Raw genomic sequence first — 18,142 nt, 5'->3', positions numbered from 1 at the left:
AACTGACAAGTTGTTTGGAGCGTAGAACACGAACCCAACAAACTTCCTTAATTAAACCATCAGGTTCTCCAATGCCCCGAATGAGATCACACCTATTCCATTAAATCCTTTTTGTTCCTTTACCTGAACCCACATTTAATTTCCTTGGAAACTGACTGCTTTAAATGAGATGTAAGACATTGGTGCCTATTCCTCATCCACTTCCTGAGTGCTGATCTAGGATCAGTTTAGCCTTTTAGATCATACTGAATGAGATTACATATGGACAGCGAGGACCCAGTTCACCCATCTGACAGGTTGTTGCGTAATAGCCTTAGTTTTCACTTAACTTATTGGTTTATTCAGATCCCCATTAGCTTTTGCCGAAGCAGCAGCTATTCCTCCTGGCATCCATACAGAAACATTAAACATGACAGTAACACGGATACACTGATAAACAACAACAGTCACACAAATGGGAAATACTAACAATACAACTAAAGAATAATGCGTGTGGAGATTGTGTGTGTGTGTGTGTGTGTGTGTGTGTGTGTGTGTGTCATGACCTGACAAGGGAGAATTCTGGAACCTAGTTATAGCCTCAGGGTAATGTTTATTTCTGGTCAGGTCAAGTGGGCAGGAAAAGTCCTAGCCTGCCCATTATGTCTGAAGGGAGGCTGGGGCTTCAGGAATGCCATGATAGGCTGGTGCTGCTACATGTCTAATGGAAATCGACCAATAATGGTATCTCTTTGCATATGAAAGATAGCTTCGCCATATCTTCCCGACCCAGGATGTGAACTCGAAACCCTCGACATAAGAACACAGCATATAGGTTCCCTGTCATTCGTTCCTCCGCAGGAATCACCATCGGAGAGAGTGACTCTCTTATCTGTATGTTAGAACCAGTAGTGAAGTAAGTAGTTAACACGAGGGACAGGGTTATGGCAGCACACTACTGTAGTTTGTGGTGCGTTTCATTTGGGTTTTAGCTGCAGGATAAGTCTAGAGATGGCATAATGTTAGCCTGCCCATAAACTCTGTTTACAGTATGGTCTGCATGGCTACATGTCTGCAATGCCACACAATTGCATGGAGTTAGTTACAGCACATAGGCAACATCACTAACTGATCACATGACCTTTTCCAAGTTAATACTGATTCTTCTATTAACTTTGGATGTTTCACTCAGCTTTTACACAACATTTGTCCCTTTTTTTTAAACCAATTTCACGTTTACTTTCTTCACTCATCAGCTTAATCTACATAGTGGTGGAATAATCCTCATGTAAAAAACGGAAGCCTCCTCAGTCCAGATGAAGACCTCCGAGGTAATAAAGGCTGCGAGGAAGATGAAGGTCAGAAGTGGATGGGAGGGGGTCTCCTCCTTCCCTCCCCGTCAGTCCTAGAGAGTTTCTGCCTTGCATGTGAAGGCCAGATGCAGGGAACAGAGGTCTGCTTCCCAAACGGCATCCTCTTCCCTTTATAGTGCACTACTTTTAAGCAGGACACTGGTCAAAAGTAGTTCACTACAGAGAATAGGGTGCCATTTGGGACGCAAGCCAGAGTGAATGTGGAGGCCACGGGTTCAGGCTCTGGTCTAGTGTTTACGTGGCATGGCGCATAAGATTCCAGTGTGACGTCGGAATGCCTAATAGGGTTGACGTGGGGCCTGCCGGGCTGGGGAGAGGAGGAGTGTGGGCTTTCGATTGTGCATATATGTGTGTGTATGCGTGTGTGTATATGTGTGTGTGGTTGGTGTGTGCGAGCCTGTGTGTGTTTTGTGAGGAATGGTAAGAGGGTTGGTGATTCTTTTTTGGGGCGTAACACAAGGAAGAAGACAACGCCACATGGTAATGACAGCTCATCCTCCCAAGAAACAACAAATGTAGTCATTCTTCCTGCCTCGCTAGGACCTTGTCATTCTCTGCATTGAACCTCATTAGGCAGAGCTCTTTAAATATCAATGTTACATCCTTTGCTATTAGGCATCACTACAGACCCGGGTTTGATCCCAGGGTGCACAACTGGCCCAGTGTCATCCCAGTTAGGGGAGGTTTTGGCCGGTCGTGATGTCCTTGTCCCATCGCGCTCGAGCAATTCCTTGTGGCGAGCACGGTGCAGGTATGCTGACTTCGGTTGCCAGTTGTGCAGTGTTTCCTTCGAACACGTTGGTGCGGCTGGCTTCCGGGTTAACTGGGCGGTGTGTCAAGAAGCAGTGCGGCTTGGTAGGGTTGTGTTTTTGGTAGGATTCACGGCTCTCGAACTTTGCCTCTCCCGTGTCCGTACGGGAGTTACAGCGATGGGACAACACTGTAACTACCAATTGGATATCACGGAAAAAGGGGTTAAGAAGTACAACAACAACAAAAAGTAAGAAAACTCATAGCTCTTTCACCCAACATTGGCTGCAGTCAGTGCAGTCATAAGACACTGCAGTATCAATACAGACAGTCCAACAATGCCCAACACTAAGAGATATTTGCTCTCTATTGTAGTGGTTGGCTTGGAGAGTGTGTAGCTGCGTTTGCCTAGCTCTCGTGTCGGCCGAGGTCTCTCCCAAAGAGAAATGAGAAAGATAAATGTTTTAGCAGCCAGATCCCACTGTGACTGAGTGACGTGACTCAAAACAAAAGGAGAGAGAGAGGGGAGGGATGGCGAGAGAGTGAGAAATGGAGAGAGAGAGAGAGAGATACATTTGAGACACGGGGAGGAAACAGACCAGACTCCGAAACAGATGTAGCTTGCGCTATTTGGCCTCACCCCTCACTCTGTCCACCCACACTGTGACTCCCAGCTGGGTGAGTTAGCGATTATTTTGTCACCGCTCATGGCTGTTCCACGCCAGTATTTTGTCATCGCCACCGCCAGTGTTTGTCATTGCTAATGGTTAGCATCACTCTCGGTTTGGGATTGTCATTGTGATCAATGTGAGTGGTTGGTTCACATTTGGGTGTCGACTCAATAATGGTTCGTAGTAATTTGTTGTTTCTAGCTGTGGTCTTGTCGTTGGCAATGTTTGTCTTGTCTGTGATCCTCGTTTGTCATTGTGAATGGTTGTCTCACAGTTGGATACTGTGTCTTCAATGCTAACTGCTGTCGTCTCAATATTGGTTGTTTCTAGCTGTTTTTCTAGTCTTGGCATTGGTTGACAAGTGGTTGTAACTTCTTTCCAGACACATCCTGATGTGTGCTGACAGCAAGCTCTGTGAGGTACCGTCACTAGGCCCAGCATGCTAGAGTCTCTCTTTGCTTTGACTCACAGGCTTTTATGTTATGAAGACATCTTGGAAATGGGACTTGTTAGTTTGGCAACAAAATCCACCAGACAGATTCCAACACTTAACGTGTTGTGACATCTGTTGTGAAATGTATTGTAATGTTTTTAAAATGGTCTATCTGTCTTAACTTTGCTGGACCCCGGGAAGAGTAGCTGCTGCCTTTGCAGCAGCTAATGGGGGATCCATAATAAATACAACTGAACATCGACCAGACAAGCTGTCTCAATGTCTTTCAGTCAAAACATATTTCACAATTTCTCTTCTCTGTTTGAACCCCCACCTATAGAGTGATTGTAGGCGGGGGATGAGTGATTATGGGGGGATGGATGAAAGACAGAAAGAGACAGAGAGGAGGGGGAGAGAGAGACAGAGAGAAGGAGAGAGAGAGTGGAGAGCGAGTGGAGAGAGTGGAGAGAGAGTAGAGAGAGAGTAGAGAGAGAGAGGAGGAGGGAGTAGAGAGAGAGAGAGAGAGAGAGAGAGAGAGAGAGAGAGAGCAACTAGCTTTTCCAAACATAATCTACTAAATCGATAAAATTACGGGACAGATGGCTAATAAGCCGTTCCAAACAAAACCTGGAAATTATTGACCTTAGAAAAGCAATTTGTCACCGCCACAAGTCCCTTGATTGCTGGGTAATGTGGACGTTGTGGGGTTGGTGGAAGGAGGTAAATGACCCACGCCATACCAGCAGGAGGGAAAAAGAAAACACAGTGACTGAAGTCTGCTCGGGTTAGTGGGCCATCATCAGAGAACCCTGAAAGGAATTAAGCAGTCGGTGTGTGTGTGTGTGTGTCTCTTTCTGTGTGTGCATGCAGCAGCGGTCTCTCCACTCTCCAGTTAATATCAATCATATGTTGAGTGCTGCGCTGAAAGAAACGTTTCATCTCTCGCTAGCCGGGTTTAGTTTGGAGGGTGTATGTTAACTGGGGTTGAGCCGGCTGACCCGGCCACTCTACAAGCCTCCCTCGGGGGACCAGCATCAATCTCCTCAGCTCCGTGTGAGAGAAAGAGAGAGAGAAACAGCGAGAGAGAGACTCTGACCTTTATTATATCATTTGAAAACTGAAATGGATGTGAATTTTCCCTCACAGCAGGGGAGTGTGAGGGAATGAGGTGGAGGTGTGGTAGGGGTCGAGGTTCACAGGGTGGGAAAGAGGGACCTCCTGTGGTGATCTGGCTCGAATGAATTCCCTCCTGAAATGATTTCAAGGAGAATGTCCCACAATATTTTCAAGATAATGATATCCCACTATGCATTCGTTTGGGACATTTTCCTTGTTCTCTGCAGGCCGCTGGTTCCATGCTGTCGTTGTTTCCCAACCCTTCATATTGGTTGTGGTTGGGGTTTATGGCCGGCCCAGACAGCTCTAGTTTTGTCTGCGTGCCCAGGTGAAGGATGATTTCAGACAGCGCTTCCGAGAAGAGAAGGATAGTTTCGAAATTTGAAAATGTAAAACCTCATTGATGACGACAGATACCCTTGCCTTGTCCCCCTCCTCTACCTTTTTTCTAATACCCAGTTTTCACAGATTTTGATATAATGGACACACACACACTGACACACACCCTGCTGACGTGTGACATTTAATTTCCTGACGAGATGGGGATGTCTGAGCTGTGTTTGTAGAGGGGAGCCCCCCCCCTGACAATCCAGGACGGGATTGAGGGAGAGAGCGGGATGAAGGGAGGGGTGTGCCACGAAAATATGTGTCAGCCCAGGATCATGCGAGGCTATTTCAATTCTACTGTTACACTCTCAATTGCTACAATATGTGTTGCTGAAGAAAGACAGCAGACATATCTGCAATAATAGTTTTCTGTGATGGTCTTATGCAGTGAATCACAACCACACGGACATGGATTGATGTGCTTTCTGCAAAACACTGTGTTTTGATATGAATCAGTGCTCTCTACCAGGGCAAAGATATTATGTTTGGTTTGCGCTGTAGAGACTGTTCAGTTCCTGCTGTTTGTGATCAGGAGGGAATAACAGGAACAATATGATGTTGATGAGATGTTTGTGTGCTGAGCACCATGGACTGAATAACATCCCCTTTTCCTCTCTTCCTCCCTTTCTTCTCCTCTTCCTCGGGCCTACAGTGTGGATGTACGGCTTTACCGACAGTCCAAGGAAAGAGGCCTCAGGTAGTCCTACTTGTGTGCGTGGCACAGGAGGCTGGTGGGAGCTTGATTGGGGAGAACGGGGCTCGTGGTAATGCTTGGAGCGGAATCAGTGGAATGGGATCAAACACATCAAACACATGGCTTCCATGTGTTCGATGCCCTTCCATTTGCTCCGTTCCCAGACATTATTAAGAGCTGTCCTCCCTTCAGCAGCCTCCTGTGGTGCGGGGGTGGGGTGCATACGCTTGTGCCTGTGTGTATGTCGCAACGCTGGTGTATGTGTTGTGGTGGCTCTGCTTTCTATAACCACATGCCCATCGGCTTTTCCATGTTTGTCCATTTGTCCACTTCTTTTGCTTTCGCATGCATTCACTGACTGTCACTGGTTTCTGTTTATTTTCTAACCCATCTGCTCAAGATCAACCGTTCGAGTTCTGTCATACTTTACTGACTTTAATCTCTGCATCCCTATGGACCTGCCTGACTGGATGGCTGTCAAACATTCAATGCACTTTAAACACAGAGCCGTAGGCACCTTGTCAAACTGTTGCTGCCTGGTCACAGTGTGTTATACTGTACAGTTGAAACCAGGAGTCTGGTTCTTTATGCTAGAGTTCACCATGTAGATCTAAGATCATGATGGTCAATCAACGACAATGAGAGACAGAGAGAGAGAGAGGCCTTAAACAGAGAGTACGCAGTAGCAGAATACCTGACCACTATGACTGACCCAAACTTAAGGAAAGCTTTGACTATGTACAGACTCAGTGAGCATAGCCTTGCTATTGAGAAAGGCCGCCGTAGGCAGACATGGCTCTCAAGAGAAGACAGGCTATGTGCTCACTGCCCACAAAATTTCACTTCCTAACCTCCAGCCCAATGTATGACCATATTAGAGAGACATATTTCCCTCAGATTACACAGATCCACAAAGAATTTGAAAACAAATCCAATTTTGATAAACTCCTGTATCTACTGGGTGAAATTCCATCACAGCAGCAAGATTTGTGACCTGTTGCCACAAGAAAAGGGCAACCAGTGAAGAACAAACACCATTGTAAATACTACCCAAATTTATGCTTATTTATTTTCCCATGTGTGCTTTAACCATTTCTGCATTGTTACAACACTGTATGTATATGTATATATATATATATATATTATTATTATATATATATATATATACATATACATAATATGACATTTGTAACGTCTTTATTGTTTTAAAACGTCTGTATGCGTAATGTTTACTGTTAATTTTTATTGTTTATTTCACTTTTGTATATTATCTACCTGACTTGCTTTGGCAATGTTAACACATGTTTCCCATGCCAATAAAGCCCTTGAATTGAATTGAAATTGAATTGAGAGAGAGAGAGAGAGAACATAGAATTTGTGAGAGAATTTGCAGCTCTGCAAATAAACATCTCAGCGATGAATGTGTTTTTCTCCAGAAATAAACACATCACATCAAGCTTTTGACGGGAATAGAAAGGGCCTGAATCCCCCAGCATCTGGGGAGCATTTTCCAAATGTTCTCCCAGTCAACTTAGGCGTAATTCCTGCAACATTTAGAGAGAAAAAAAAACTTTGTTTCCTTGTATTACCACTTTCGAAGTGTCAATGTGAGTTTTGAAGAAAATAATGATCCGGCCATGGACCGAGCTATTATGAGATTGACACCAACATATAAGCAAGCAACTGTTATGATTCATGATGTTTCCTGGTTGTACACACAACAGTCGACCGTATCCATAGAGACAGCATGCAGCATGTGGAGGGTTGATCCGGTGTCATTTTATAACTAAGTTTGACCCAATTTTCACCCTGTATCGCCTTACATGTGTTAATTTGCCTGCATGTGCTTTGGCCATATCTCAAATGACACCCTATGCCCTATATAGTGCACTACCTTTGAACCGAGCCCACATAGGAGTTGGCTATATAGTAATAGTGAACTCACTGTAGGGAATCAGAGTAATATTATGCTGTCAGAAGGGTTAAGAGAAAGGAAAGTAGTTTCCGTACTCAAACAACATCAGTAGATGGAGGGGTTAAGGGAATAGGGAATAAGAGATATATAAGGCCCATCAGAAAGATTTGAGACTCAGCCTTTGTCTTTATTTGACCATATTAAGCAGTCGCAGACAGGGGAATCTTCCATGAGGAGTGAAGACTAATAGCGTTACCTTGTGTTGTTGGCGAGCCTCTTTGTTTATATAGGCCCATGTGGGGATACTTAACTGTGTTATATTCCAATGAAGCGTCTTGAGTTTGACTGTTAAAACTCTACATTTCTTAATCCCTTCTCTCTTCCTTGTGACGTCGTAGCGTTGGGATGTTGCAAAGCTCATTTTATAATACTTAGGTTTGTTAGCTGTTGTTTATTTGACCGTAGAAATTGAATTTCACCATGTTCTAAATGATACATGTTTGACAGACATCTTGTGTCAAAAGATTGGGAAATAACCTGTCTTTAAATCCCATTAAATTATTAAATCCCAATCATTTTAGTCAGCTTATAGTGCAGATAGTTTTTTCTGAGTTCCAAATTGCACCCTGGTCCCTATTTAGTGCACTACTTTTGACCAAGGGCCATATTAGTCTTTAGCCAAGGTCTTAGTTTGAAATTAGAGGCTTGCTCCCAGATCTGTTTGTGCTGTATCGCCGACTCGGTCTATGGTGTGGCATGGCAATGACAATAGGATTTGACAAGACAGCACGAACAGATCTATGACCAGGCTATAGCAAATACACAGGCGGAATGATAGAATGATACAATAGCTGGCAACAATCATACAAGTATAATCATATTCATATGGACACAGCTATTGGGTGGGTGTAGAATTATGCTGACGGGGGCACTGCCTTCATTTCCCCACTCACAGTACTTGTTATGCACTCATATTTGTAATGATTTTTCTTTTAGATAATTATTGGACTAGAGCAGAATAGAAAATAATACAAATAGAATAGAATAGAGATCTACATGCAATAGCCACTAGGTGTAGTGCAGCAATATTATGACTGTTACCCAGACCCTTTCACACAACAGTAACACACACACACACACACACACACACACACACACACACACACACACACACACACACACACACACACACACACACATATACACACACACACACACACACACAGTAGTGCGTTTTAGGACCATCTGCCTCCTGCATGTTCTTCTGTTTTGACCATTTCTCTTACTTCACTACCTTTATGTCTGCTCACAAATCAAATGTCCACAAGAACTCGCAGAATGCATGTCCATGTGTGTGTGTGTGTCCAATGTTTGGTTGCCACATTTGTTCGCACAGAAAGTGGAGGTCCTTGGACCTAGCTAGGTGCCGAGAGAAACAAAGATGGCTGCCAGTGTTTTTTTATTTTTTTTCGTCGTGATGTTTGCAAATGCTCCTGGGAAAGAGACATAAACAACAGACATGTCATAAAGGGACAGACATGGTGCTATTTACTGGGCAACGGACCGCGTCCTTATCTACTGAATCCTAGACCAAGAGTTAGTGGTGGAGGGTAATTAACTTTACTGGAGTGCTGCGAAATCAATTTAGGAATACATAGAATGTATATTCAAACTGCTCAAACTCAGGTTAGATAAGACATCATTGTATTTATGAGGAAGGACGAAGAGAAATCAAGTAGAGCCTTTTTCGAGGGCAGGAAATGAGTTACAATTTGATGAAAAATCCCAGAGCGTTGGTACGACCGTACCAATGCGTAGAGAAACGTCAACAAACAGCTTGTGACTTAAATCAAACACACACCACGTGAACTTTGTAAATGAAGTCATTGCTGGCACTCAAGAGTTTATCATTGGGAGCTAGAATGAGAAGAAGAGAGAGGGGAAAAAAGGAGAGAGACAGATGCTGGGCCTATGTTTATGTGAAACACAAGAAGAAAGCGTTTCAACTTGGGTTATGCCGCACTCTTGTTTTCTCCCCCCCCCCCCATCCCACTCATATGTTTCTATTTAAGGCCCTGTAGGCCTGACTGCCTTGATTGGTGTGGTACAGCCCCCTGCTCCTCGTCCAACGGCAGGCTCCCAAACAGAGAGAGAGAGAGGAGGGGAGAGAGAGAGTACAAGCCACACTACAGATTTTCCAGAGGAAAACTTTTTCTATTCTTCCAGTCCCGACTCGAGTCTGTCTCCAACTCCAACCGTTCAGCAGCTCTCCCTCCTCTCCTCCCTTTCTCTTTCTTTTATCCTCTCTTCCCTTCGTCTCTCTTTCTTTCGGACGTTTGTTTTGATTATGGAGGTCCCGTAACGGAGAACACGTTTCTCTCTCTCTTTATTTCATCCCTCCTTTTTCATTTTGACTTCTTTCAAATGCTTCCTGGTCCGTTGGTGTGGGCCGGGGGAAGGTTCCACTATATGGCCAGACGCTTGGGAATAAAATGCAGCGATAATATCCTGAGCGAGCATTCTGATTGGCTGGGGAGGAGCAACGGCGCGGATTCGGCCTATGGCGGCATACCGTTACCGGGCGCGCGGTGGCGGCGGGCGCTTGCGCCCACCACGGGGTAGGGGTGCCATGGTGGGGACTGGGAGCTGGCTGACGGCGTGTTTCTTTCCGTCCTCCCGTGCAGGCATTGACAGCTCGGACCCTATGGTGCTGGAGCAGTACGTGGTGGTGGCCAACTACGAGAGGCAGGAGAACTCTGAGATCAGCCTGCAGGCTGGGGAGACGGTGGACGTGATCGAGAAGAGCGAGAGCGGTGAGTAGTGTGTTTACTTTATGTGCTGCTATGTTTTGTATTTGACTTATCTTTCTCTCTCACGCACGCACGCACGCACGCACGCACGCACACACACACACACACACACACACACACACACACACACACACACACACACACACACACACACCAATTTATGCACAGTCAGCACCTTGTTCCTTCTTTCCTCTCATGGTGTCACTCCATGTTCTGTTTCCTTCCCTCTGCCCCTCTTTGTCCTCAAGAATCCCCCTTTTCTCCCCCTCCTCCCTCTCTACCTCTGTCGCTCCCTTAAGCATTCTCTCTGTCTTCTAACTGGGGCTTGGCTCCACCTGGTTTGGCAAGCAGCCCGGTGTGTGTGTGTGTTGTGAGTAGGTGTGTGTTTGTCTGTTCTTGCGTGCTTGGGTTTGTGTGAAGGTGTACGTGTGTGTTTGTGCGGGTGGCAGCGTTTGGCTGCAGGCCAATCTGTTGCCTTGTGCAGCAGGAATGTGGACTTATAATTAATAGTCCACTTTATTTTAGTGGAGAGTCCGATGTGTTACGAGTACCATCTTGGAAAGGGCAGCGAGCAGAGTTTTGAGAGGAGAAAGAGGCAGGGAGATCAATTCTGCCTCACCAGCTTTATTTCTCACTTGTTATTTGGGAGCACTGGGATAACTGTCTGCGTGTACTATTGTCACCCTTGTGTTTTCCTCCAATTTCATTGTACTTCACAATGTTATCAAAAACCATGGACATGGCACTCGAGTTGTTGAATTAGTAACCGTTTGCTATGTGTTAAAAACGGACTAAAATCAGTTGAGGGGAAAGTTAATGTGAGTATGTTGCCCTTATGTTTTGTTTTCATCGATCCAAACTCGATTTAGCAACACGAGAGCTGGATTCCAACTTGCCATGGTAACAAGTCATTGACAGCTTGCACAGCTCAAGATTAACAACCACAACAGCCTAACATTCTACCATCAGCAGAAAACCCTTTGGCAGTAATACATCCACAGACATCTTCCTTTCAAATATTGGTATGTGTGTGTGTGTGTGTGTGTGTGTGTGTGTGTGTGTGTGTGTGTGTGCGCGAGGTGTTTTCTCACAGCGTCGTTAACACATCTTTGAGTCGTTATGCAAGCTAACGAATCTCCCTTTTTCTTTAGTTTTACAATTGACCCAGCAACCCCCCCCCCCCCCCACACACACACACTCTTTCAGCCCCATGTGTTTTTGACATCAGGCTGTTTGAACAGCTTGTTGCTGTATTTCTCATTCCATTCATTGTCGGTACAGTGAGACAGTTGTCCCCGCCAGCCAAAGCGGCAGTTCCGCCCGACTCCGTATGGGAAGAGAGGTGTAGATGTTTTTGCAATGCTGATCTTCTTCTGTGATTATTCAATGTATTCAAGGTCATACATGGCGAATGGGGAAACCTAATGTCATCTGACGATGTGAACGCTGGGACATGCAGTACCGCATTGAGTGTGAGATGTGGTTGTTTTTACCCATCTTAGTCAAATGAACTGATCGTCCAAAGTCCCTTTAGCGAAGATTGTCCGCTAAATGACTAAGATGTCTATCTTCTCAGTCTCTTTTGTGAGGTTTCGTACGGTCAGCCTTTAAGCTGCATTGAGTTATGTTTTGAGAGATATGTGACTTGATGAGGCGTCGATTCCCAGAGATTTTGTAATAGTCACACGCTAGAGTGAGAGTCATTATATATTTTGTTTGATGAATATTCAAAAGTTAATTGCCTGTGCGTATGCCAAAACCACGCCATAATGATACAATTATTGGTGGCACTGACACACTGCATTGGAAACCCCAAATACCCCCACGATCGGGCACATTAAAACTAAACTATGACAGATCCTTAAATATTCAGTACTCGGACAGTTTCAATACAAAAATATAAAAACAAATAAGAAAACAAGCTGTGCTGTCACCGGAGCTGAACGCTCATATACTCAAACTAGCGCACGGACTAAACCTGAAAAAATCCATAAAATCTCAGACAGTTTCAGTACAAAAGTGCAGGAAAAACAAACAAAATATCATTCATAAGGAAACAAGCTGTGTAATGACTGTCATTGGAGTTGAAGGTTACTGTAAACATGCTCAAACGTCTCCATACCTCTCCACCATTAGGCCAAAGAACTAGAACAACGATCTACGATGACATCATTGGAGTTGAAGGTTACTGTAAACATGCTCAACCTTCTCCATACCTCTCCACCATTAGGCCAAAGAACTAGAACAACGATCTACGATGACATCATTGGCAGGCTATGCCAAACCAAACAAAGTCCTAGTGCCTTGTATATCCCTGAAACCCTGTCACCTTTTTCAGCGCTTTAGTGACAACTTGGAGTCTCCACAGCTCTGCTTGTTTATGTCCTTTTCACATTTTGATCGCAGAAACACAGGCGGGATTTTAACATTGCAATCTCCCAATTTACTCGACACCCTATTTCTTTAATGTTGTTTTAATGTCGCTTTAATGTTCCTCACACCATGCATCTCGGCATTATGACAACTCATGCTTTGAAGTTAGCTTCTACCAATCTTATCCAGACTCTGTGCTTTTTATTCCCCTCTCCATACAATCTCTACACAGTATATCATACATGCAGTTAGGAATGGTTTGGGTCAAGCAACAGCCAATGAAAAAAACATCCACTGCAGTAAAACCACTTTACTGCAGCATCCGTTTTCCCCGCTTCCCGCACTGTTTACCTCGATAGTCGCGGGTTTCTAATCCCGAGTCTGATGTTATTGTTATACCCTACCCTTACTGCGAGAAGTTATCGGCCGCGTGCGCTCTAGTTCAACGCCGGCTGTTCCCCTGTAATAGTGTCAACACGATGCCAGTATCGCCACGTGAGACTGTACAATGTGTTTGTGTGCCTGTGTGTGCCTTTCAGTGTATGTTTGGTGGGTGTGTGCTGATGTTTTGGCTGTGGGATTTACGAGCTACTATCTAGTAAAGGGAGATTTATGGAAGGGCAAGGAGGTGGACATGCCAGAATCCTCTTGAAAGGAGGGAAAGAGGAGGAGAAAAGGAGGCGTGGAGGCTATGTCTGGGCCAGTGTCCTGGTCATTCCTTGGACATGGGAAATCACAGAGAGTCTGGAGGGAAGAGGCCTCAGGTGGGAAAAACGTCACTTGCATGTGTGACCAGAAGTTATATTGAGCAATCAGTTTATTGTGCTTCCTGCAAAGTTGTTATCATCATGATATAGTTGGAAGTTTACAAACACTTAGGTTGGCGTCATTCAAACTCGTTTTTCAATCACTCCACACATTTCTTGTTAATAAACTATAGTTTTTGCAAGTCGGTTAGGACATCTACTTTGTACATGACACAAGTCATTTTCCCAAGAATTGTTTACAGACAGATTATTCCACTTATAATTCACTGTATCACAATTCCAGTGGGTCAGAAGTTTACATACACTAAGTTGACTGTGCCTTTAAACAGCTTGGAAAATTCCAGGAAATGATGTCATGGCTTTAGAAGCTTCTGCTAGGCTAATGGACATAATTTGAGTCAAGGTGTACCTGTGGGTGTTTTTCAAGGCCTACCTTCAAACTCAGTGCCTCTGTGCTTGACATCATGGGAAGATCAAAGGAAAATCAGCCAAGACCTCCACAAGTCTGGTTCATCCTTGGGAGCAATTTCCAAAGGCCTGAAGGTACCACGTTCATCTGTACAAACAATAGTACGCAAGTCTAAACACCATGGGACCACGCAGCCGTCATACCGCTCAGGAAGGAGACGCGTTCTGTCTCCTAGAGATGAACGTACTTTGGTGCGAAAAGTGTAAATCAGTCCAAGAACAACAGCACAGTAAAACGACCTTGTGAAGATGCTGGAGGAAACAGGTACAAGTATCTATATCCACAGTTAAACGAGTCCTATATCGACATAACCTGAAAGGCCGCTCAGCAAGGAAGAAGCCACTGCTCCAAAACCACCATAAAAAAGCCAGACTACGGTTTGCAACTGCACATGGGGACAAAGATCATACTTTTTGGAGAAATGTCCTCTGCTCTGATGAAACAAAAATATAACTGTTTGGCCATAATGACCATCATTATGTTTGTAGGAAAAAGGGATAGGCTTGTAACCCGAAGAACGCCATCCCAACCGTGAGGCACGGGGGTGGCAGCATCATGTTGTGGGGGTGCTTTGCTGCAGGAGGGACTGGTGAACTTCACAAGATAAATGGCATCACGAGGGAGGATAATTATGTAGATATATTGAAGCAACATCTCAAGACATCAGTCAGGAAGTTAAAGCTTGGTCGCAAATGGGTCTTCCAAATGGACATTGACCCCAAGCATACATCTAAAGTTGTGTAAAAAGCGAGCAAGGAGGCCTACAAACCTGACTCAGTTACACCAGCTCTGTCAGGAGGAATGGGCCAAAATTCACCCAACTTATTGTGGGAAGCTTGTAGAAGGCTACCCGCAACATTTGACCCAAGTTAAACAATTTAAAGGCAATGCTACCAAATACTAATTGAGTGTATGTAATCTTCTGACCCACTGGGAATGTGATGAAAGAAATAAAAGCTGAAATAAATTATTCTCTCTACTATTTTTCTGACATTTCACATTCTTAAAATAAAGTGTTGATCCTAACTGACCTAAGACTGGGAATTTTTACTAGGATTAAATGTCAGGAATTGTGAGAAACAGAGTTTAAATGTATTTGGCTAAGGTGTATGTAAACTTCCCACTTCAACTGTAGGTGAATGATATGAAATGTATATTATATAAAATTGTCTTTGAAGACTGGTCGGTCTTAATTTGTTCAGTTTTGGCACTGTTATTGTTGACCATACGCTAACAAATCTGATGCCATAGTTTCACGAAAATGACTGGTTAATCAATGCAACTGGGCCTCCATGCTGTGGCTCCATACTGTGGCTGAATATGGAAAATTACCCTATTTTCTGTGTGCTTAACCCAGCCTAATGGATCTTGCAGGAGGACTGTGATGCTATGCAGCAAACAAGATCCCTCTGGGTTACTGTGCCGCTCCCTCAGCCCACAAGCCCAGCCGGAGAAGACATTTGCCCCTCGCCTCACTCTCTATGAGATCTTTGCCAGGTTGAAGGGGGAATTTGTCACCATAGTCCTAAAGAGCTTAGGCACGCTTACCGTACAAAACCCGCCTAAACACACATTCACACACATGTTCATGTACTCACACATGTGTGAAATTATGTATGCACATGCAAACACGCACGCATAAACACACACAGGCTCAAAGGCACACACACACCACCCCTACCTCCCCTCTCTCGCTGCCTGCTGTGCCAACAGTGGAGAAGGTTAGGTTGGCATAGCCCCCACTAACCCACATATTCTTTCCTGAAATCTACCCAGTTTTGACTGAGTTTTGGCTGGTCCAGGATGTGGGTGTTGTTTGCCTTGGCCTGGGGCCCTGTGTAGGTCAGCTTTAGTAGGGGGAAGCACTGGACCAAGTTTTACATAGGGAGGAACTCCATTTGTGTCAAATCTTACACTCCATCACTCAGGCTACAGCTAGCTTAGCGCTAGTCTCACCTTGAGGCTACATTTGAAACGGACAGCCTAGCCTGCTCTTCTGTCTTCAGTCACGCCGGTAAGGTTGTAAACTGTCAGAATCTTGGCCAGAGGGCTGCTGAAGACAAGGCCTCACACACAAGAGGCCATACAGATGTAGGATATGAATTTGATCACCCTGTTGCAGGAGAACTTTCCATACAGAACCTTGTATTGTATTTGTGGTTTAAAAAGGCTTTGAAATTTCAGACTTGATTTTCCCTTACGAAAAATATATCAACCCCTACAAAATGTAAATGTATTATATAACTTATAATCCACATAATTATTCTAATTTCCTGCTGCATGATTATGTTCCTGCTGTAGCAAAACTCGCTCAAATGAAGATCCTACATCTGTAGTCTCACATAGCCTATACAGTGGTTCTTCCTTTAAAAGTTGTGTCGCCTCACCTCTAGGCAATCAAATCGGACCGACAGCTTCCATCAAAGAGCGTTTAGCACTAGAGGGGTTTGCTTAAAGGATGTCCTGGTCAGGCTGTTAAAATGGACAGCCAGCTTCAATCAGGAAGTAATACTTACAAGCCAAGAGATAGCTATAAGCCAACAGATAGCTTAGCTGGCTATTAGTCATACTATACATGTACCCGTAGTGTTAGCGTAGCTTTTTACCCAGAGGCACAAGAGTCGCTAATCTACGTCAATCGACTCAACAGAGAGGTTACCTATATGCATTGCTAAAGCCCTTTAGAATCTTCTGTATAGATAGGGTCACATGAAAGATCATAGCTGGCCAAAAGACTAACCTACATGTTTTTGAAATAGAGCTTGTTGCCATTAGCAAATGCATGGCTAAAGCTAGCTTAGTGTTAGCCGCACTCCACTGCTTTGAAATGGCCAGCCTGTTTCAATTAGTATGACACAAGGGTTCTTATCTGGAAGGAAGCTTTGAGATGGGTCTCTCTCACACACACACACACAGACACATACACATGTTATGTTCTTCTATCCTCGGGGTGACCTAAAATGTATTTAAATTAAAAATCCTATTTTCCTTAACCTAACCCTTACCATAATCTTAACCTTTACCCGTAACCCAAACCCTGAACATACCCCCCCCCCCCCCCCCCCCCAACACGGTCTAATGAACTTCCTTCCAACACGCTATCCCCTTACACTTGTAACACAGCTAACAGTAACCAAACCCCCATGTTTTATGAAAACTTAAAGCAAGGTAACACAATCTCCACAGTGGGATGTGAGTTCCTCTGTCTACCGCCCCGTTAGACATTGTCAACAAAGATTTGGGACCTCGAAAAAAAACGGTGACTTTCTAGGAAGGAACCGACCAGCTAAAGGATTCAGGTGTCCTCATAACTTCCCCTCAGTTAGAATGATCAGACGATGCTTTGATGTATTCCGTCTTGGGTGATTTTTATAGATGGGATGTTTTATATGGGCGGCTTTACATTTCCAATTTGCTACACCATCTTTTCAAACAAAGTTCACACTAAAGGGAACGAAAATGTGTTCAAAGGAACTTGTTATTAAAAGACTCTGATGTCATTAGAGGGATTTTGTCTGTTCTTCGTTTGATCCCATCCAACAAAATCATATCCCTGAGGCCTAACTAGGCCTTTATCATATCATATACTGTATCGACTTGGAGGTCTTGATGGGATTTTAATCCAATTTCCCTAATTAAATCATCTCGTTCAGGCCTCCCGAGTGGCGCAGCCATCTAAGGCACTTTATCGCAGTGCTTGAGGCATCAATACAGACCCGTGTTCGATCCCAGGCTGTGTCACAACTGGCTGTGACCAGGAGTCCCATAGGGCGGCTCACGATTGGACCAGTGTTGTCCGGGTTGGGGGGTTTGGCCTGGGGGGCTTTACTTGGCTCATCGCGCTTTGGCGACTCCTTGTGGAGGGCCGGGTGCCTGCAGGCTGACTAAGCTGGCGGGTGTAAAGAAGCGTGGTTCGGCCGGTCATGTTTCTGAGGACGCATGACTCGACCTTCGCCTCTCCCGAGCCCGTTGGGGAGTTGCAGCGATGAGACAAGATCGTAGTTGGATCGCAATTGGATATCACGCAATTGGGGAGAAAAAGGAGGTAAAATACAAACAAACTAAACAAAAAATGGTATAATCTCATTCTGTATTAGCTTCAGATTTGATTACGTATATACTTTCTTGCAACCTAACCAGTATCTTGCTCACCACAGGGTTTGTGTGATTAGACACAAGGATGAGAATAGTCTCTGCCTTCCAGGCCTGATTCTCCAGTCTCGGTTTAGACCTCCCGAGCCTCCGTAATTATTATGCTTCTATTTTAAGCCTCAGCTTTCTGTGTCCCTTAGTTCTGCTTACTCTGCAGAAAGCGCACGTTGTGGTTCAATTCAATATTCTGTCTTCCTGAGTCGGGCTCAGCCGCATCCAACTCAGAGCTCGTATCACATATCAGATCTGTTGT

The 18,142-nt window shown here is 44.5% G+C and overlaps 1 protein-coding gene across 5 annotated transcripts in view; it reads left to right on the top strand.

The window, feature by feature from the left end:
• LOC135524146 (SH3 and PX domain-containing protein 2A-like) overlaps positions 1 to 18,142 on the top strand; it is a 145,010-nt gene that overhangs the window by 81,186 nt on the left and 45,682 nt on the right. For 3 of the 5 annotated variants that reach the window (XM_064951378.1, XM_064951409.1, XM_064951399.1), the window contains one exon: positions 10,003 to 10,131. In XM_064951378.1, the coding sequence (XP_064807450.1) occupies positions 10,003 to 10,131 (129 nt within the window). Of the gene's footprint in view, positions 1 to 5,361; positions 5,407 to 10,002; positions 10,132 to 18,142 lie in introns of all 5 variants that reach the window. The other 2 variants (XM_064951389.1, XM_064951369.1) reach the window with 1 other exon arrangement.

Source organism: Oncorhynchus masou, chromosome 4 (genome assembly GCF_036934945.1).
Source record: "Oncorhynchus masou masou isolate Uvic2021 chromosome 4, UVic_Omas_1.1, whole genome shotgun sequence".
Lineage (NCBI taxonomy): Eukaryota > Metazoa > Chordata > Actinopteri > Salmoniformes > Salmonidae > Oncorhynchus > Oncorhynchus masou.
The sequence above is the reverse complement of the archived record's forward strand: the minus strand, read 5'-3'. Positions and strand labels throughout refer to the sequence as shown.